We start from the raw sequence: 22,920 nt of genomic DNA on the forward strand, positions 1-22,920 counted from the left end.
AGAAGGGCTAAACTGTTTAGAAGGGGCCTGGAGGCTCAGTTCGGTTGCTTTTGTTAGAATTTCAAGTCAAACACTTTTTATGCTGTGTATGTATACACACACACACACACACACACACACACACATATATACACACATACATATATACACAAGAGGGATATACAGGGGAGGTCATTTTTCTTTTTTTAAAAGTAAAACTATTTTTGAAAATTTCAGTCTAGTTTAATCATACTAAAATAAAAAGAAGGCAGGACACAGTATTTAAATGCCTATGAAACACCAGGAATGACTGGGTATTTCCACATTGTCTCATAAACAAAAGTGGTGAGTTTGTCTACACTTGGATCAATATTTTCAAGACAAATATTATCTCAGAGGTAATCTTATTTGGGAAGAGAAATAAAACCAAGGCCTGGTGAGAGAATATGGAACAATCACATAGCTCCTTTTTATCTACATATTCCTTTTATTGCTGTTTTTATAAGGGAAAGCTTTCTTAACAGTGGACTGACTCCTATAAATCTACATTTTGTGTATTTCTCCTCAGTTTACTTCCTTGGATATTTTTCAGTTAAACCTGTTTGTGATATTAAGGAATGTGAGTACGTACTATGGGTGGGAAACAAGATGACCAGGCTTTTGGGTGAACCCCAAATCACTCCTCATGCTTTGTAACTGTTTTCTCACAATAAATAAGAGACAAGGTCTGCTTGATGACTGCTTAGTAATTCTTCTCTTCCCCATCTCAATGTGTTCACATACTTTGTAAACCTCTATCTTTCAAATCTAGACAAACTATTTTTAAAACCAAAACCTGCATTTTGTGACCAAGGTCTTACTTGTTAATTGTATTTTTTTTTTTTTTTTTTTGACTCAGACAAAGCTGATGACTTAGGCTGTAAGGTTAGTATATGACTCACTCATTAGACAAAAAGCACTACTGCAGTGCCAGCATGCCCCTGTAACGAAAATAAGTTTGCAAAGTTATTTAACATTTCATGGTAAAATGACACTGAATCATGTTAAGATTTTGCCATACTATGTTACCTGATATCATTCTTATTTTTAAATCTATAATATTATAAAGGAATGATAATAGCTTTTGCCAAGTGAAATCTATACTTAATTCTATACCATGAGTCTAATTTTACTGTCAAAATGAAAAGTTTTCTCTGAAAATATCTTTAAACTTATACTTGAGATGCTTTCTAACAGAGAAAAACAGTTCTTTGAAAAGACTCATCAACAAAAATCTATAGCCTGTGCAAATAACATAAAATGCACTTCTGAGAGGATCAGTTTTGCTTTGAGTTGTTCCCTAATTGTCATATTATATAGCAATAGACAGAAATAAAACATTTCATGATTTTCGCATGGGTTGGGTATAAGTGAGGGAAGATCTAGAAAATCAGGAGTATATTAACTCAAATTTCAGCATATTTATTTTTCAAATAAAATTTTAATGATTTCAGTTCAATACAACTGAAAATGTAGTGTCATTAAAGGGCATTTCCTGCTAAATTTCAAATTATAGGTTGTGGGCCATTTCTGAGCAGAAGCATCATGTTCTACTGAGTATTCAGCTTATTAACTAAGGTGATTGATAGCATCATGGTAAGAGGTGGGGAAGAACAATGATCAACTCACATAATTTGGCTAAAAAGAAAACAAAACAATGCAAATAATAATAAAGTGGCTAGAGATATTAAAATTAAAATACAATCCCAAATATCCATCTCTTAAATTATTAGAAAAAAATTATAGGTAAAGTTACAGCAAATACAGTCTTCATAAATTTGGGTAACTTTATTTGCATTTTTTAGTGATTTTAAGTCCTATATCCAATGAAACCATTTTTAAAAGCTCTATGAGGAATGGAAATTTAGATGTCTATTACACTTTTCCTTAAAAAAAAAAAAGAGCTTAAATTTCTGAGTGAGCAAGATTCACTTTTGTAGGTAGAGGCCCTGCTTCTTCATGATCTTCAGCTTTAGATCTAATAACCACAAGAGAAGAAGCTGGATATCTGTTTAATTTTTGTTCATTCACAAATTCCAAGTCACCATAGATACTCAGCTTCTGCAAAAGAAAAATCAATGCATATTAGCAATTTAGATAATTAGGAACCTCTCTAAGTTTTCAAATAACAATTTAATCTATGGGTATTTGGTAAAAAAAAAAAAAAAAAAATTCTATAAACATCTTCAAGAATGAAGAATACTTTCACTTAAAGTATTACAGATATGTGATGCAGCTGCCAATGATGGCCAAAGAAAACTTTCCACTTGTCCCAACTTAAAATATTTAGAAATATAACAACTGAGTGTCAAGAAAATTGCTCACTTTAAATGGAGTTTAGTGTGGTCATACCGAAAGCATTGATTCTGGATGTTTGATGCCTTAAATGATCAATTCCTTTGAACTCTTAGCTCTCTGACCAAACTGTCAAATGATTTGGGTAAGTTTCTCTGCTACCAAATGTTTTAACTTAATACATTTGGAAAATATGTGCTATTTTAAACGGCTGTGAGTAGAACAAAGAATATATAAAAAAACATTTTAACACTGATAGAAAAGTCTTCACAAACATATAAAAGCTCCTCAAATTATTACTATCATATCTGAGAAGATAGCACAACAAAAGAAAAAAAAGAATAAAAACATAAAACAGAATCACTGCAAATGTCATAAAACTCACTGGAGTACAATGGGAGTATCTAATATCTTTTGAAAGTAGGTCTGTTTAGATGTAGGTCTATCTCCTAAAGGAGGAAAAGTGAAGTGAAAAATTTTTACTAGGAAATGAGATAGATTTTGTTAACTCACTCCTATGGCAATTCTCTGAATCATGAGTTAAGAACTGAAGTGCTAACAGGGCAAGAGACTAAAACCACAGAGAAGTACTTAATGTTAGAAAGGTGCATTTAAAAGATGTTGCATAAAGAGCACCTTTATGAGTTTAAGTACCTATCAATACTGTTACATGCTACAACATTGATGAACCTTGAAAACACTCTGCTAAGTGAAAGAGGCCAGTCACAAGGGACCATGTATTGGTTGACTATGGCTAAGGGTGGTGGTGGTGGTACCTGGGAGGAAATGGGGAGAGACTACTGAGTATGAGATTTTTTTTTGTGGTGATAAAAATGTTCCAACAGTACTACTGTGATGGTTGCTTAATTGCACAGGTTTCAGATATGGTCTGCTGCCTACTATTTCAAGGCAACGACTTTTCTGCAACAACAATGGCCCAGTATCCTCTACTTTTCTAGTAAGAGAATATCTTCCAGACAAATTCTGTGATGGATGGATTGGACATGGATCTGATACAGTGTGGTCTCTTTAAAACCTAGAATTAACATGTGATCATTTGCTCTGGGTCATTGTGAAAGAAAAACTTTCACAACTCTACCTAGCAATATTTAAAGGCCTTGAAACAGCAACCAGGAACTGTTTAAATGATTTCAAACATCAGTATGGAAGAAAATAAAGAGAGAGAGGTGAGGTGAGGAGATAGTGTAAGGGAATTCCTTATCCATCGGTAGGAAGACAGTAAATAATGTCTAAAGTTGATAAAACAAAAAAATAGCAGATAAAATTTTAAAATGGTAACTACCTGGAAAATTTTAAATAACTATTGATTATTGTTTATCTGAGAAGTGAGGAAGAAGAAGGTTTAATTTGTTACATGATTACTTCTAAAAGTTAAACAAATTCAGTGAGTAAATACATATTTGAGTTTCAGGCATGGCTCTCCACTAACCAGTTATGTGATCTAGATAAGTTAAATATTTTCTAAAACTCAGTTTCTTAAAAAAATTTAGATTAAAAAGCTGTGGTACTTATATTATTTTTTGATCATCTGACTTTTATGAGACGTATAGCTTCTAAATGGCAAGGTTCTTGGTCTTGTTTTTTAGACAAAGGAAATATTTATTATAGTTTAAAACATGTTTCACCCTACTTCCTGAGTCCTAGAAGCCTTTAAAATTTATCTTCCATCTTGATCTATTCTTCATTGTATCTTTAACCCCTTAAACAGAGCCTGGCACATAAGTTATCCATAAATGTATGTGATTTACTAATGCAAGTGTTATTAAGAGTCTTCTAAAGCCCTTTTTAGCTGACCACATGAAATCAGAGGATCATAGACTTGACAAATATAGCAATAACTGTTGCTATTGCAAATTTCTGAGGCTGCCTGATCTCTAGAAAGGAATATCCAATATTGCTGAACTCTGTTCTTATATGTCAAGTTTGACCTGCCTGACAAGGACCACTATGGATAACAACTCTTTATTTTTTTTCTTAAATAAATAGCTCAACAAGAAAAAGTGTCATCCCACTGTTTCAAAAATGACATCATAAATGTGAAGGAACAGAGGAAAAAAAGTGGAGAAAAGAGGATAAAAATCTTTATATCGTTATTCAAAATGACACTGTTTTAAGATTAGCCAAGGAAATGAAATTTTTTGCAAACTTGATATATGAGGACTACCTAACTACATGCAAAGTAGGTTAAAGATAAATTATTTCAGAGCTTTCCTAAATAAGAAAAATAAAGCTACTCATAAGTTTCTAAGACCAAAATTCCGGATCTTTATTACCACCATTTTAAGTTTTGTTTATAGTGACTGAAAAGGAAGCTTTTTATATTTCACGTTTAAGCTCCAAGAACCAGGTCTGTACTGAAGAGACATATTCCTTCAACAAGCTTATGATTTCCTACAAACATAAAGGATCATATATGTAAACGACATAACACAATATAAATAACACTGCTCATAGATGAATTATACTTATAGGACTTAAAATGGAGTTTCATGTTACTATGGAGAGGGGTCGGAAATAAAATCATTGAAAAGGCTTTATGAAAGTAAAGTTTAAAATAGGTGGCTTTTGGCCAAAAAAACTGAATAATTTTTCTAATGCTAAGTTCTCATTTTTATGGTAAACAAAAGGGAAAATACCAAGGAAGGAGTACTTACACTATATTTTTAAACAGGAAACATTAATGTGTATTAAAAATCATTTATACTGAAAAGAAATCCACTAAAATGGCAACGCAATATTTCTGAATGAAAGGATTTTTTTTTCTGCTCCTTTATCTGTACTTTACAAATTTCCACACTAAATATGCAGTATTTTTATAATAAAAATATAGTTGAAACATTATTACCTAGCCTAAGTGTGGTTTCATGTACAAAGTAAAGCCTAAAAGCAGTGAATCTAAATGGCTGTTTTCCATACATTTTTCTAGAAAATATATCTCCTTAGAAAAGTATAGGCTCTTTAAGGGTGCAGCCATAATTTTAATTGTTACAGACAGGAGAGGGACAAGAAAGTAACATCCAGTAAGGCAGAATTTAGAGAGAATGTAGCAGCTATCAACAGGACTCCACACGGGTGTTGATGCCTTAGGCTTTATGATCACAGGGGTCTAGGCGGTATAAGTGGGAAAAGTGAGGTATTCCTTAATGTACTTAGAAATAAGGGAAGATAATTTCTCAAAGAATTAAAGCTATACAATCAAAACAAAATTTATCATAGCAGAGACAACATCTAAAAGGAAGAAAGGTTAAGAGTTATCTGAAAGGGAGTGAAAGATCTCCAGATCTATAAGATGTGACCACCACAGTGAGAGGCACTAAACACTAGAAGAGGAGGTCACTTCCATAAGTCAAGTAAGGAAGTGAGAGGAAAAACTATGAAACGTCCATCTAAGAACAATGTGGATAAGAGACAGTTTGGGCATCCTGGCTCAAAAACACGAACCATGCAGTCTCAGTGGTGTTTATCTTTCTAGTGTCAGAGGGCACACATAGATCAGCTCCTGATAAAAATCACATAATCAACTCTTCCACTTATGATTCCAGAAGCACTAAAGAAACTTAAGAATACTGGCTTTGGAGTCATACCACATGGGTTCAAATTCTGGTTCTACTACTTACTAGTATGTGACAGGGGCAATTAATACACTCTCTCTTGCAGTTTTCATATCTGGAAAAATGGAGATAGAATTTCCATTTTTCACAGAATTAGTGAAAGGACTAAAATGAGCTAATTCATATAAAACATGTAAAACAGTGCCTAGTAGAAAGCACTCAACATTAGTCAGTAGGCCTGGGAACCAGAATCCAGGTTGTGGTAGATTTAAGGTAAATTTCACCTGAGGCCAGCCATTCAAAGATTTACTACTATAGGTATTTAATTTGTTAATATAGGATTTAAAATGCATGGGGTAACTCAAAAGGAAGTTAATAGGCACAGGCAATCTACGTAAGATGTAGAATTCATTTTTTAAGGAACAGTAAAATGATTAAAATATGGACATCAGAACTAAACAAGAACACAAGTAGGTAATGCAGCAAGAGGATGTCATCAGTACATTCATAAGTAGATGAATGTTACAGGAATTTATGCATTTTCTAACAACTTCCACAATTCTCAATCCTGTCCAACTTTACCCAATTTATTTAATTTCCTAATTTAAGCTCTTTTAACCAAGTCAATTCCTTATAGTACTTCCCTAACAGTAAGCTTATTCTTGTCTGTACCTGGGAAAATTGCCCACCCAGGCCCCCCTAATCTTTACTAATCCTTACCTTACTATCCATTCCTCAAGGTTAAGGTCAAGATCAACATTACCTAAAAGCCTTAATTGATAATTACAGTACACAGTCTCTGCTTTCCTTAACACTTTATACATTTATTATTTTTGCCACTTAACCACTTTATCAGACATAGGAAAGATGGTACACAGGAAAAAAAACAAAGGAGTTGTGAGTCAAAAGACAAGAGCTTAATTCTAGCCTCAATACTTTCATTGCTGTGTAATCTTAGGAAGGTTAACTAGACTTTGTAAGCCTGTTTATTCATCTACAAAATGGATATTAAAGCCTGCTGTAGAGTACTGCTGGACATGTAAGATATATACTTTGTCAATTTTAAAGAACTACAACATTATGCTGTCCCAGTTTCTAGTTGCCTATATCACATAGTTTTAATAAAAAAAAAAAAGAAATATATTACCTTAATTATTCATGTGTAACTCTTACATTAAAACATATCTTAATAGTCTATTAAGACTGTTGTCAAGCACCACACTAGGCACATGCTAATTGCTTATTATTAGGTTCTATTTTAATTTCCCTCCTTTCTTCTTTTCTCTCTTTTTCAATTGCACTTTGGAGGCACGAGAGAACTAAAGTTTACTTCAGCTGGATTTAATATCAATAAACATTATTATACTATATTTAGTTATATAAATAACTTTCCTTGAAAGCTAAATTGAATCATCAAATTGCAGACTTTTCCCAAAACAAAACTTCTTTACCTTAACAGTTATGTTTCTTAAGCCAGTTAAATTTTAATTACCAAGGAAGTCATGACAGTCTTCTGTCTCTCTGAGTTATATACTAGAACATGTTAACACAAACCCAAACATTCTAGTCTTGCTGCTTCTAAAGCAGCAATTACTCTTTAAGATTTGTGGCAATTATTTAAAATTTTAAGTGATCCTAAAAGTCTTCTTTCTTAAATATCACCATAGAAACTGATGTCAACTGGTTCTTTTCGGTCTCAAAGAACCAGGGAGGGAGACACTTTATTCAAACAACCAACGTATATGTAACTATGGTAGTTAGCACTACCCTAAAACTGAAGAGCAGTGATTCTTGTGCTGCCAACTTGTAATTTTCATGTGTGCCAAACCCCATGTGTGTGACTAAACCACCGGATCTTCTCTCATTCTATTAGTAGAGAGGCCTTGTTTTTCTCGTTAAACAAAAAAGGCATTTAGAATGGTAAATCATATGGCTCAGTCTTCCAATGACCTAAGTGTTAGAATTAAATTTACCTCAGAGGGAACATACTGCTCCACAGCTGTAGCAACAGTTGCACAACAAATCCAGAGCAATACCATCACCGAGAGGACAAGAGTTGTGGTTAAAATCCACCCAGAGTTACTGAAAAAATATCAACAATTAGTCATTTTAAAATTTCATTAATAGGAGATAATAATTAAAAGCAATCAACCTTATGTACTTAGTTTAATAATACAATTAAAACTTTAGTGTACTATCCTTAAAACTATTTTTAAAAACATATTTATAAAAGGAAATATAATAGCTATTATATTAGGGCGGCACAATGTCCTTTCCTCCATTTCTCAAGTTTCTGTAACATGCTGTATCACTTTTGTAATTTAAAAAATCAGACATACTGGCTCTGCTAAATGTAAAAAATTAGAGCAAATTACTGTTAAGGGTATTGAAATACTAAATGAAATAAGACAAATGAAATTGTCCTATAAATAGTACACTACTATAAAAATGTCATATATATTATTTTGCAAGATATTATGATGATACTCGCTTTAAGAAAATTCAATATTCCAGAGTTAAGGTGTAGAATAGGTAAATTATGAAATCATTTGTTTTATAAAGGGATCCACAAGAGGCTTCCAGAAGTTAGCTTTTCTAGAATAGTTCAAATACTTAATTTGCTACAATTGATGTATATTTCAATTTACAAGAGTACATCTATTATGAGGGCATTCTGTACCTATAACAGTATATCTTAGTAAAGATATAGTTATATTTTCTTTTATGATTAAAATATCTTCAGGTAGAAAGCCAGTTACAAGAATCAGCAACTAAAGCTCTTCCCATAATTGACCTAATATTTGCCAAACTATAAAGATTCCAGGAACAGGAAAAAAATCAAGCTATTTTTAGATAGTTAAGAGTCTAATTCTGAAAAACTATGGATTTAAAACAGGTAGTCCAATTTTCATATCTGTGCTCATACAACACTAATAAAATACCTGGACTTACCACCATAACCCATTCACTTGATGGTTTGTCAAAACTTGAACATGCTAAGGAAAAAATATGTATAGTCATTGTTCGTCTCCTAGCAAAACAGGCAGAAAATGCACTGCATCTAAAAGCAGAAACTCCTATGTGATGTTTTAAGTATTCCAATTTAGAAAGATAATAGAGTAAAAAATATTTTTTAATAAAAAATACCTAATTTACATATTCCAGCTCTAATCTGGGTACTAAGGAATTCCCTTCCATGAAATGAGAAAGATATATTTGATATGTGGATTCCAGTAACAACTAGTTAAGAAGGAAAACTGGAGCTCATTTTATAAAGTCAATTTGCTTCTTCAACCTCCACAACAAAACAATCCTACAGATTCTTGACTATCACCATTCTCTCTTGCTCTCCTTATCCATTGCCCTAGTTCAGGCCTCATAATTTCTTGCCTGATTTACCAAAGTTCTCAAATCTGGTCCAGGATTCTTCCTGATATTAAAACGATTACTTTCCTGCTCTTATCTAGTTTCTGTCTCTCTAGCCTGGTCAAATCTCCGATTCACCTGATTCTTCACATGTATTAATGTATTTTATACATTCTTTAGGAAGCCAGCATAGCTGAAAATAATTAAACAAATGTGAAGTAAATAGCAAAAATCTCTATTCATCATTAAGACTTACTTTCATCTTATCTGTAAATTCTCCTTTTGAAACCTCTGACAGACTTAGGTATACTCTCTGTACTGTGTATATGAGAGGTGTATATATGTGTATACAATATACAGCAATTATTATTGTGTTGTTCATTATTTGCATGCTTGTCTCTACCATACCATGCTAGACCTAAAAACTCCACAGAGGCAGAGACAGAACATCTTTTCTTAGGTCTCAAGTCCCTAAAACACTGCCTGGTATATAACAGACTCTGGAAAAAGAAATGGCAAGTGAAAAAATGAGTGCGATCTCAATTTCTATTGTGGAAGGCAAGGGTACCTTCATAACAGCTATGTGGTACAATAAAAAGCACTGTAGTAAGAGTTAGAAGACCAGATTCCACTCACTGGTGATCTTGCATGCAATCATGGAAAACCATGACCATTTAGAAAGTAGATAGCGATGGCACAACAGGATGAGTAGAAGATGTAGAATTAGAAAACCTGGGTTTGAATTTTAACATAGTAAATGTATAACTTTGGGGGTAGTTGATTCACCTCTCTGATCTACCTACTTATCACAGGGTATACTGTTCTAAGAGTCAGATGAGATCACTGAGGGGAAAAAGCATTTAAAAAAGAATACTTTTTATTAAAATGTAGGATAGTATTATAATAATTCATGTTTATATGCAGAAATTTCATAGGATTGAATTTATAGCTATAGTTAGTTGTTTCCTAAGTTAAACATCTATAAAATTATTTTTAAAATGTTAGATTTAAAATAACATAAATAAGACAAAATGTTAAAAGGTACTAAGTCACCAATAAGATGCCAGGTTGTATAGTACTGAGACTAAATCATAACTTAAGATTAGACAATTACATAGCTTTCATAAAAGTATCAAACTGCAAAAAACAAAATCCTAAATAATGCAAAGAAAAATTGCTGTTTTTCTGTACACAGTCAAAAGCAGGTTTAGAAATGAAGAGAAGGGAAAATTTAAAGTTAAATCTTCATTCTCTCACCCAGCATAGAAATTTGTTCAGTAAAAGGCATTAACTTTCTAGGTTCCAATGTAACCACACTGATATGATAAAACCTGTCAAGAAACTATTTCTATCACAAAAAATTACAGGAAGCATACAGTTTAGACTAGTGCAGTGTTACACCTGAAATAGAACAGCCCACAGAGCAGCTGGCTTACTGCTCTACCTAAGTGCTTGGCCTGGTACCTGACACAGGGTAAATAATTATCAATAAGTGTTACAGTCCGCTTTCTCTTTTTCTTTAATGGGGGGTGTTTGGGGAAGGCTCATATCAGAATTCTTGAGGAGTGGAAGCACACATACTTTGATAAGACCTTCATCCTCAGAAGGCTTGATATTCCTAGGAAGAGTGCATAAGGTACGCATTACCACTGCCTACCCACTTTTCCATACTTAAGAATCCTTGGCATAGAGCTGACACATCTTAGTATATAGAACACGAAGCCCTCCTTAATCTAAAGCACTTTTCTACCTCCCCTAGCTTTGCGTGTAGCCATGTAGCTAAAAACAAAAATCCAACCCCCAAACCATTAACATATACTTTAAAATTAAAGCTTAATTTAAATGGCTGGAGAAGCACATTTCTTAAGATAAATCAAGGAATCCTAACAAGAAAGCTTGTGTACTGTAAAAAGAAAACTACTTGCTTGGGTTTTATTACAGTACTATGCATATTACCTTTTAAAGACAGTAAGATATCCAAAACTACAAATTTGGTAGGGAAAAGGTACTTTTGAATGGCTAACAATAACTTAAAAATAAGAAAAAAGAACATATCTCTCTGATACAAGCCGGATTTGATCTCTTATATGCATAAATGAAGAGGAATACATACAGAGAGAAGCATCTTAAAAAGCCATCACTTTCTCCATCTTCAAGATAGTTTCTCTGTGCTTGTGAACTTCTCATTTGTAGATCTGCTGAAATAACAAGGTACATGTTTATGATATCCTATACTCTAAAAGACAGTCTCAAATGACTAATTCTAGATCTGTACACTGTATAGATATTCAGTTGTCTTTAAGTGTAATCTGATACATTTTATAATGAATGCAAATTCCTGTGGCACATCAAACACTACCTGGATATTCTACTGCATTAAGGATTTCCTATTTTATTTTCGAATTCTCATTGCCATTGATGCTTTCAATTTAATTACATGTAGACTTGAGCAACAGACTTTGGTTTGTTCTAAAGTTAAAGATTGCTTTATGTTATTATCTACCCACCAAAATAATGAGAAAGTTAATTAAGTCAGTATCTAAAAAGAAGGTATGAGCTAGTACATTTTAAAACATAAGCTGAGCTTTAGCTTGATGTTTTATATTCCTATGAGTTAAAATTCACTTCTAGTATAGAAATAGAAATAGATTAAGAACTCACACTTTCAGGGTCGTTTCACTAGTAAGTTTATTGGGAAATATCAGAATATTTCATTAGTTTATATTCAAAACATCCTTCAAAGCAAACTAAATGTTTTTAGACTAGTAGTTCCCAAAGTATGGTCCCCAGACCAGCAGCATTAACAAAATCTGAGAACTTGTTAGAAATGCAAATTCTCAGGTCTTGTCCCAGATCTAGTAAAATTGGAAATTTTGGATGTGGGGTCTCAAAAATTTGTTTTAACAAGCTCTCCAATCCAAATGTTCATTAAAGTTTGAGAACCACTATTTTAGAAATTATTTGTTCGTCTTCCATTGGTGTAAAAACAATCACACAACCAATTCTACCACGACCAGATTTGACTGCTAATGTTTTTATCCCAAGCAACTTAAAACTTACAGGACATTTTGCTTAGTGATGATTCTTTCAAATTTGTAGGCTCCTGCTCCAACTGTGTTGCATACTGGATTTCTGGCTTAGACTAAAATGATAATGAAAGCAATTAAGTCATTTGTACTTCTTAAGCCTTTCTCAGTAGCAAGTTCTATAACACATCATCTCTATAAATATTCAAATTGAGTAAAAGTAACAGAAATATGGTATAAAAAATAAAACACATTAACCACAATATATTTTAATTGCACATCCTAAACATCAGATCTAGTGCCTTACAAAGAAACAGACAGATTTCTCGCACCATCAAGTATTTAGTCAGTTTAATTTCCTGACAACATTTTTTAAAAAAGAGAAAAAAAGAGAAGGACAAATTACAACATACTGCATTAAATATCATATCCTGTAAAAATGAGTTCTAATTCTAGTTGATCAGCAATAGTTTAGCAGACTGTCAACATTTTTGGCTAAATGCTTATTATCTCTATTTTTTCTCATCTGAAATATTCCATCCTTAAGTATGAGTAATTCATAAATTACAACTAAAAACTCTATACTTTACATATATCACTCATCTCTATCCTAGTTATACTCAAGTTGACACAAAGAGAAAAAGAGCTAATTTCACATCTAATCAGGAATAAATGAGGCCTCCACTCTAAGAGTCAACCTAAGCTTTAACTTAAGTAGTTTTAAGACAGATTCAGAGAAAATTCTTTGTTTTACTTATTAGAGACCCAAGGCTCAAGATAGTGCTAAAAATCACATACTAGCCTTATAGTAAGCCACTCAATTAGCAATAACAATTAAAAGATTCACTTTACTTAGTATTACGAGAAAGACAGTGCCACAACATAATTTGTGGGCTGGTGAACATGAAGAATTCAACTATGGCATTAAAAAGAAGACAGCACGGTATAATGGTATATGAGCCTTGAAGCTAAAGTGACTTGAGTCTGAAGCCTATTCTTGTTACTTATTGGCAGGGTGACTTTAAACAAGTTAGACTCTGTTTCCTCATCAATAAAATAGGAATAATACAACCTCCTGAAGTTGTTTAAAGATTTAAGATAAAATATGTAAATCCCTAGTACATAAGAACCTTCAAGAAATAGCTACTATTATTATCATATCACATAGTAAATAATGAGGTAGGAAAAAGTTACTCCTCTAGAAGGTAACTCTGCTTTTTCAAGAAGCTTCTTATAAGAGTTATGAGGAAAAGCACGAAAAACAACAAAAATTATGTCGTATTGCTTTTCTCTAATATCCACGTGATGTATATTCATGCCACTATTTATATTCAAAGTATACTGATTATTCTTATCTCCCATATCTAGAGGTTTCATCTTATCAACTTAACCACTATAAAATTTAGAAAACTCAAAGAGTTCTTGTTAGACAAAGACCGATGATCTTTAGATAGACTTCCAATGGGCAGAGAGAGGGTAAGTCACTGCGTTGTGATACCCAAAGTTTACATTAGACCAAATAAATAATTATTATTTCATGATAAATATTTGCAACTGAATACATGCTCTATGCCAAGACATTAATTTAAGACATATACATTTATCATTGGTATTTAGATTAATCTATGAAGCACAGTTATCACCTGGAATATAACTATTTTTCCATCATCAGCCTGAAGATAAAAAGTCCATGAAGAGGTTATGAAGCTCTGTGCAGAGTCCATCATGTCACTCCAGAATGACCTTACCAGAGTTAGAGGGAAGAGTAGATGCATTTTCGGCATCAAAGACATGAGCTTTAAAAAATAAAATTAAATTATGATAAATATATTATTTTTTGTATATGTATATTCAAGAGAGCAACATAATTAAGATTCTCCAAATCCTTATTGGGACAGAGTATAAACAATTAAGTGAATCTGCTATAATTGTTAGCATCAGAGGAAACTCTTAGTTATCTATGCAAATTAACTATGGTAAAGCTTAAAATCCTTTGAATTTGCCACCAAACATATCTGTAAACTGCTTGTCACCTGTATCAGAATAAAAACCTTCTGAATCAGGTCCAAAAATGTGGAGAATTTTAAGATTTGATTAAATAAGGCCTCAATAGATAGAAGGGAAAGGGATAAATCATACAATTCTCATCTTTAATGCTTTCATGAAAAAGAAATCATGTATTAATGAACACTGATGGAAAGAGAAAGGAAAAAAATCAATCGATCAATCAAAAGAATATATGTATAAAATGTGAAACATCTAATAACAGGGCAGGATGAGAGAAGTATTTATGGGCTGAATATACATGTAGTAAGCTACTGGTAAGATCTTAACATTAATTGATATTATCTCCTCTCCAATTCTGACTCATAAATGTACAAAATATGCATATCATTTTTAAGTGAAAAAGATTAGAAACAATCTATATATCCACAAATAAGGGAATACTTAAAAAGTGATACATCCATACAAGGGAATATTATGTAGTTAAAAAAATATTCTTTATGTATATTTATATTTAAAAAAAACTATATCTTTGTATATACATAATCTATCTGTACTGGTAACCCTGTCTACTTTAATGGAGGACAAGTAAGTGCCTAAGACATACAGAGATAGGACACTTTTCACTCTATATTCTTTTTACTTTTTGAGTTTTGTACCATGTGGCTATATTATCTATGCAAAAGTTAATACAATTAAGAAAGCACATGTTTGGAGTATAGAGTACAAGGGGTGGAGAAATATAACAGATGACATAGGAACGGTAGGTAATCAGGAGCCAGGCTGTGATAAGTGGTTTGGACTTAAACCTGTATGCAGTGGGAAGCTACTAAAGTATATAAGATAGGAGTATGACATGATGAGACTCCAATTGAGAAAATTAATATCTGGACACAGACTAAAAGAGAAAGCAGAAGGGGTTATAGTGGGAAAATAGTTTGGAAGTTAATTTAGTAATATAGATGAGAAATGATGACAGTCTGAGCTAAGGCAATTGCAGTTGAGATGGAAAAAAAAGGACTCTGAACTATCAATTTCCCTGAGCCTCAGTTTTTTCTTACGTAAAATGGGGACAGTATCTTCACTAGACCATGAGAAAAAACAAAATGAGATTATGGATGTGAACATATCTTTTAACAGTAAAGCATTATACAAAAGTATAATTGATATTTCTATTTGTAAACATATAATCTGTTTGCTGAAAACTAATTATAAAATATAATACTAAAATAGGATCAAATAGGTTATAAACATTTCAGTACAAGTGAGTATAACCTAAGCAGGCAATTTTGAAAGGCAGTATTAGTATTGTTCCGTACTTGTTCTTGTCTCAATTCAGCAAATGGCAGCTGATTCTGGCAACCAAGATGGCAAGCATATTGCTCATCAGATTGGGAATATGCTTCTGTACATGCTGTAAGAGAAAAACAGTCAAATTACGAGAGAGAGAGAGAGAGAGAGAGAGAGAGAGAGAGAGAGAGAGAGAGAGAGAGAGGGGGAAAGGGAGGAGGAGAGAAAAGGGATTTGGCATTTTATGAAGAAATTTCTTATAAAACATTTCATCAATAGGAATTTCCAAATTTGGTAACAGTAGCAAATGTATTATTTTAATAAAACATCTATCTTTTACCTTCCACAAGTCAAATGTTTCAGGTATAAATCTACTAATTACACACTCAGACTCCAGCTATATGACATTCACATGAGGGGAGCCTCATAGCTAAGATTTGCATAGTGGAGAAAACACTGGACAGGCATTCTGAAGTTCTGGCTCCATCATTTGTTGGCTGTGTATGTGACCTGGGCTGAGCTGTTTAACCTCTCTGACTATTGATTTCCATTATGTCTAAAATAGAAATACAACCATCTACTTCATGGGGCTGAACAAAATAATATAGTGATTTACACAAATTTAATATCTTATTGTTCAGAACTGGATCATTTAGTTGAGAAGCAAGGGTACTCACCTGACAAGGAAAAATAAAACAAAGCAATCAGTCTAACACTCTAAATTTTGAGAAAATGGAACTTAGAAAATGTTCTACAGCAGGAGTCTGAAGTTGAAATGGGTCTCTACCATACACACTCTCTTCATTTAGTTCACCAGAGCCATTTCTTTCTTGTGATAGAACACTTTACCACTATAACAATCTTACTTTTCTTCTCAACCCAGTTATGTATTTGTAATATATTTCTTGAAGATGTTGGATAATAAACTGAACAGCATTATGCACACATAAAGATGGCTGGTTAGGAGACTGAGCCTTTAAAAATAAGGTTATATCACGGGCTGGATGTGAGTCATGGCATAGTGATAGGAAGTAAGGCACTTCCTGCTATATTGAATAAACAGTGTAATGTAATGAATGGAAAAATTCCATCATAGTTCTTTAAAAAGTTAAATGGCAATGTTGTCCTGATTACAGTTTTCTTTTATTAAACGCATCTCTTTCAACAAAAGGTAAGAATAGTGGTTTAAGAGATGACAAAGACTCTGGTTACATTTTTTATTGGCATGATCCACAAAGAATACACTAGTAAATACTAAGTCAAAGGCCTGATTCAGTAAAAAACTTGGCACTAAGTCAACTAGTCTATGATTGAAAAGCTTAGGAAAATTATACTATCCACTGAAAAGGTAGCAATGAATTATGAGAAGGGTAATTACTACTGCATTTTTCTAAACCAAATACTCAGTTAAACAAAGGTGTCCTATCCACAGTACAAAATAAATACTGTCTCAACAAATAGATAAAATTTAAAGCCCATGAAATTTCTAGCAGAAGCTATTAAAACATTATGCATTAAACATTATGCTTGTCATTTTCTGAGGAAAATACATTAAAAATATAACACAACTCAGAGAAAACACAAATGTTATATACTGCTGATGTCATTAGCCTAGCATCTTACCAGATTCACATTCCAATTTGGTTCGATTTAAATCAATTCCATCATCCACAAACTGACAAATTGAAAACAGTCTGCAACCTCTCTGACATGCGTATAATTCCTCTTCCTAGGGAATTCAAGAATAGAGAGGATTACCAAAAAATAGTACTTTTCCCTCAGAGGAAAAAAAGGTCAAAAAGAAAGCAAAGTTAGTAGGGTTTATTATAAACTGTCTAATAAATTTTATAACTGAAAGAAAAATGATAAGAGCCAGGTAATACCTAAGACCTCCGCTATATGAAGAGGCTTTAGTTTCTTATTTTTAAAGTGATACCCAAAAAAGAAGCCTAGTGGGTAAAATCACTTTTTTCCTATATTCTGTGGTCATATTTTGTGAGGAAAAAACTGAAAATAAAAATAACAGTGACAAACGTAAGTTTAACAGAGGTAGAAATGAATAAGTAAATACCTTAGGACCAATGGCATACTCCTGCCACATAAATATTTATATGTAAGCAGGCTTATTAGAAAAAGTATCATGATTAGCTTCACATGGCTATAAAGACCCCTACGAAGTGAGGTGTACATCTATAAAAACTCGTACATGAAAGGATTTTTAAAACTTGGCTCACTTTAACGGAAAACACAAGCAAGAGCAACAGTGTGATGTATGGCAAAGGCCAATAGAATCAGCCAGAGGTGAGTGACCCTGCACAAGTTACTCTGTCTATCTAAATCTCAGTTTTCTCATCATAAAAGGAGATAATAGCTATAAATTATCGCCAGCTCCCTCAATAATGCTGGAAGACCGCTATCCTAGCACAGTGCCTGAGACATAAGAGGTGCTCAATAAATGGTGGTAGTGTTAATCATAATAGATTTTAAAAATAGAAAACAATAGTTACACACAACATCGTACGTGTATGGGAGCTGAAGACAGAATAGATTCTTCATCACTGGAAAATGTTAATTGCTTATGACAATGTCTTCAACAGGCTTTCTTCAATGAAATAGAGTATTTGAAACAAATCAGTATGTGGGGGAGCCCCCTCAACTTACTGTGTGATCCACTGTGTACAAACTGGCAGGCACCTAATAAGGAAGGAAACAGCATGTGCATATACCAGTTAGCAACCAATGGAATATAAAGGTATGCATTTCTTTCCAGCAGGAGGATTAGTAAAATTTATGCAGAAGCAGCAATCCATAAGGAAGAGATGACTGCAGTCTAATATTAAATAAGATCTATTATATAGCTTTGAAGGTAGCACATTTTTGGACCTCAGTTCTAGTTGCATTTATTGTTAAGATGAAATTGAAAGACTTTTAACAATTAAAATAAATTTCATACCTGAGTTGCTTTTGCAGGCTTTGTAAAACAATGGAAGAATTCTCATGTATTAGGAGCCCCACATCTTTCCTGATATTGCACAGAGGAAGCATCAGCTCATTAGTATGAGCTATAATGCATACTATTTCATTTTCAGATATTTTCTTCTGTTAAACCAACCCAATAAGCCCTCCAGTACTCTTCTCAGAAGAGAGTATGGCATGGTGAAAAGAGCTTAGATTTGAAGCGCAGCCTCACCATTTATTCTGTAAAACCCTGGACAAGTAACTTAATCTCTCTCAGCCTGTTTCCTTAGCTGTAAAACAGGGACAATACTTTTACGTCAATCTGGAATATGAGGATTACACATTTTATACTCACAATATCATTAATATTATGCTACACTATCTAATAAATAGACATACCTTTAATAATATATTTAAAGAGCACCCACAATGTGCCAGGCACTGTAGTAACACTTAACATCTTATACAACACCTGGCACAGAGTATGCATTCAACAGGTAGCTATGAAGAATCACATTCTTGTTCCAAGTACATGTTTTATTACTTCAAGGAAATAATTCATGCCCTATGTATCCCAAATGACTGGCAAGCTTTTATAAAACATATCCCCTGATTTAGAGTACAAGGAGATGGTGTTTCCTACCAAACAGAATATCAGCTAAGTAATTACAAGGAATCTCGATACTATTTATAGATTTTATATGCATTATCCTGAGGTAAGTCAAGCTAAGTATTCTCTCATTATTCAGTACTACTAATACTATATGTACCAAACTGGTTTCATGCCATATAATAAGAAACTGCCATGTGTTAGGCACTGTGCTGAGAATGCCACATATAGTATCTTTAATCCTCACACTAGCTCTGCAAGGTGTGAGGTTTTTTTTGTTTTTGTTTTTTTTTTAACAGCTGACAAAATGAAGTCAGGAGAAGTTAAGTGATCAGAGAGGACATACAGATAATAAAAGTGGAGCTGGGAATGGAACTCAGGTTTGCATGGTTCCAGAGCCCACACTTTGTTAAAAAAAATGGCAGGCTGGCTCTAGTTAGCTTTGTTATTAACATGACTTATGTCTCTGGTATTTGGATCCAGGCAAACTATGCAATGGCACTTTTGAGGAAAGTTAAAGGGTAAAATATAATATTTTTTAAATAAGTCCTTATGAACAGGTAAGATACTTTATTACAACAAATAATTAATTCTGAAAGAGTCATTAATAAGATTTCTATCTGCCAGCTACAAATAACAGACCAAGAGAGGCTATGTGACCTTGTAAATTCATTTCTTATATAACACAACTTTTTCCTGAACTGCAAAGCACAATCAGTCATAGGTGGGCCAAAGAAATCTGTGAAATTAGTAAATTAAATATTTTTAATACAATTTTATTAATAGGAGGCAGCACAGTATAGCTAGTTTTAGTACTGATTCCTACCGCTCCACTACTTGGCTATGTGACCATGGGCAAGTCACTCAATCTTACAGAGCCTCAGTTTTATCAGTTGTAAAACCCTATCTTGCAGAGTGGTTGTGAGAATTAGGGATAATGGGTGTAAATTGCCCATGATACTGGCTAACAGAGGGCAGATAGTTAATAAATTTTAAGTTCAGGACATGGAGCCAGATGATTTTGAGTTCCTGGTGAGAACAGCTTTAAAGAATAAGTAAAAATGGCTTAGCTATCACATCGAGTTTTAGAAAGTAATGGATATTATACAAGTACCTAAAAGTTCCAGAAATGTTTATCCTTTTACTTATTCTCTCAGCATTCTGGTTTATACTACGAATTTCCTAGTAAAATCTCAAAACGAACAAACAAAACTCCACAGCCATACAGTGGAATGATACAAAATAAGTCTCTGTCCCAAACCAGGCCAAATCAATATTAATGAGTTTCCTCATACAATCCTCTTAGCTGAGAGGTTTATAAGAAGAGAAGAAAATAATGTATTTAGGGACACTATACATTGATTTAAGTCTGGAAGCTGAAATTCCTCATTTCTCTTTCTTGCTATATTAGTATTAGTCTCTGAAAATTTTAGGATAATACCCTCCCCTACACTTTTTCTTGAAAATTGATATTCCTCACCCAATGTAAAATACAGCAGCAAACAGACAGGGGAAGTGATAGCATTTACAACTTTTCATTTCAAAGACCTGAAAACACTTGCCAATAAGAAACATCCTAAACTCATTGGACCTGTCCTCGTAGTCACTTTGTAGTTGGAAAGAGCAAAAAAGGGCTAGCCAGGCGGTTAAGCAAACAATACGGAGGAGATGAAGTAAAACCAAGAGAAAAAGACCAGCAACATTAGCAAAGCTCTTATAAATAAAGGTAGTGAGGAAGGGGAACATATACCCAAATCATATATAAGAAAGAGTGGGCGAGTCACCATGCAATTTAGAATGTTGAGTAAGGAGAGTTCTCAAGAAGCTGAAAAGGCAGCACCTGCTGTGGGGGGTGGCGGACAACCAAGGAGTGAAAGTAGGGTCACTCCTCTCCGTAAGCTATACCCCTCTCTCCCCCGAGGGGCGGTCTCATTTCTTTACCCACTCTACGAATCCCCTGTCTTCTTCTCGGAATGGTAAATTCTTTGAATGCAAAAACCTGCTTCTTCTCTAAGCTATCCCAGTCCCTAGTGGCAGCGCCTTGCACACAGTAATTTAACACAGGCGGAAAGCCCTTCCTGTGCGTCTCCCAACTCCTTAGGCTGACTCAATACATTTCACACCACAGTAGAACTGTCTACTTGCCTGGCTTTCCGAACACAGACCGCGCTCCCGGCCCCGAAAAGCGCTCAGTAAACATAGGTTACGAACTAACCTTTTGCGGCCTTGCGTATCTGCTCCCGGCCCCCGCACCCGCCGTTTCTTACGCTCCTTGAAGGTGAGGACCCCACATTAATCATCAGTATCCTCCTCCCCCTTGGAGTGCTCGTCTCCCCTGCTGCCCCGCAAGCTCCCGGAGGAAAGGAGTCGCATCTTACTCATCTTTGTGTCCCCCAGTCCTTTACAGGGTAGGTAGGTGCAGCACAACTTCTGGTAATTACAGTAGGGGCGGGGTGCGGGTGGGATAGTGGAAAACAAGAGTTACAGAGGTGCGAGACAGCAGTTGAATGGTGGATTCAACGGCTAGGTTCCAGAGCCGACAGAAGTGCGGGAGAACGGAGAGATGGGCGGCCAGGGGAGATGTAGCCCAGTTCAGACGGGCCCTACCTTGGGGTAGGTGTGCAAGGGGTAGGTCAACTGACAAGCCCGGTGGCAAGACGCCGTATCACCCAAGACCGAATCAAACGCTTCAGCCGAAGCGGTTCCCGAGCCTCCGGCCAAGGCCATGGTCAGCAGCAGCAGCGGCGGGAGCCCCACTTGGGCCCCGACCCAGAAGCTCCCCTTCGCCGCCGCCATTTTGTTTCCCTCTGTCACAGCAGCTCAGCTAGTTGATGTTTTCTTTTCAGAGGTTCCTCCTCCTTCCGGGACCAGCCCCTTCCCCGCCCCACGGGCCGCCGCTTCCGCCTCAGCTGTCTCCTCAGCTCCGCCCAGACCCGCTCGAAACTGCCACCTCCCGCCCCACCTCTGGGTCTACGAACTTCTAGGTGGGCGAGAGGAGGTGGGGCCAACCATCGCGAGTCCTGGAGCGAACTGGCTCCCCCTGGCTCCTTCCTTTTGCGGAGCACGCTGGGGCTTGTAGTTCTCCGCAAGCTGGAGGCGCACGGCGCGATCCTGAAAGTTGGTCTGGGAGAACCACAGCAGCCTTAGGCGGGGTATCAACCGCTCCCTTCGTAGTGCATTCTGGGGAGTGTGGTTTGCTGTGTCCCTGAGGCGTTCCGCAGGCGGACTCGTCCTCTTCTGAGAAACTACCGCCCTGGAAGGAAGCGTCCGTTTAGTTTCGTTACCCGTGGTCCAGGCTTGGTGGCCTCAGAGGGTGTTCCCTGGAGCGGCCTAGCTGCACCAGGGCTGCTTTTCCTGGTGGGTTTCCTGTCAGACCGCTGTTAGATTTCCTTTCCTGGGCTCGTGGCTGCTGAGGGCAAAGGGAGATGGTGTTTACTTTTGCTCCGGGGGGTCCAGAAAAGGACAGTCGCGGTTAGGGTCCTCTGACTACCAAGCAGTTCTTGGAGATGGCTGCTTGATCTTAGGATCCTGCTGAGATCTAGAGGTGGTCGTTGATTGCTGGTTACTAGTGGAACCCTTTGGATTGTGGCTGTGGTGGGGATAGTTTTTAAAGAGAGCTTCACTGAACCCAGTGGAACTCTAACCCTGCCACAACGCAGCCTAAGTTGGAAAAGGCTTTAAAAGTCACCAGGTTCAATGCCTGGTCCTATATTGGAATCCCCTCCACAGTGCGCACTTCTGAAAGCTAGGTCCATCCTAACTCAGGAAGTAGACCCATCAT

General features: G+C 35.2%; 2 protein-coding genes across 7 annotated transcripts in view; one reads left to right on the forward strand and one right to left on the reverse strand.

The window, feature by feature from the left end:
* Positions 1-851: 851 nt before the first annotated feature.
* On the reverse strand, positions 852-22,164 carry TMEM59 (transmembrane protein 59). 4 transcript variants are annotated; one of them, XM_039886901.1, is made up of 9 exons: positions 21,747-21,999; positions 18,233-18,265; positions 17,195-17,300; positions 15,601-15,695; positions 13,921-14,073; positions 12,312-12,393; positions 11,365-11,446; positions 7,859-7,967; positions 852-2,079 (listed from the first exon to the last, which is right to left on the reverse strand). In XM_039886901.1, the coding sequence occupies exons 1-9, from the start codon at positions 21,933-21,935 to the stop codon at positions 1,924-1,926; spliced, it is 1,005 nt and encodes a 334-aa protein (XP_039742835.1). In that variant the 5' UTR covers positions 21,936-21,999; the 3' UTR covers positions 852-1,923. The 4 variants fall into 4 exon arrangements, with proteins under 4 accessions (XP_039742835.1, XP_039742830.1, XP_039742856.1 ...); XM_039886896.1 differs by having other exon boundaries at positions 11,365-11,449; XM_039886922.1 differs by lacking the exon at positions 18,233-18,265 and having other exon boundaries at positions 21,747-22,164.
* The window catches only part of TCEANC2 (transcription elongation factor A N-terminal and central domain containing 2), a 31,428-nt gene continuing 30,659 nt past the window's right edge, over positions 22,152-22,920 (forward strand). The window contains exon 1 of one of the 3 annotated variants that reach the window (XM_039886938.1): positions 22,152-22,286. The gene's annotated coding sequence lies outside the window, so the exon portion shown is untranslated. Of the gene's footprint in view, positions 22,497-22,920 lie in introns of all 3 variants that reach the window. The other 2 variants (XM_039886934.1, XM_039886943.1) reach the window with 2 other exon arrangements.

Source organism: Pteropus medius, unplaced genomic scaffold (assembly GCF_902729225.1).
Source record: "Pteropus medius unplaced genomic scaffold, Ma_sr-lr_union100, whole genome shotgun sequence".
NCBI lineage: Eukaryota > Metazoa > Chordata > Mammalia > Chiroptera > Pteropodidae > Pteropus > Pteropus medius.

Coding starts and splice junctions, on each gene's coding strand:
- TMEM59 (XM_039886896.1), bottom strand. CDS start 21,935: ATGGCGGCGGCGAAGGGGAGCTTCTGGGTCGGGGCCCAAGTGGGGCTC. Junction 12,394..13,920: donor GAAAAATAGTTATATTCCAG/GTGATAACTGTG, acceptor TTATCATTTTAG/TCTAAGCCAGAAATCCAGTA. Junction 11,450..12,311: donor ATCACTAAGCAAAATGTCCT/GTAAGTTTTAAG, acceptor TTGTTATTTCAG/CAGATCTACAAATGAGAAGT.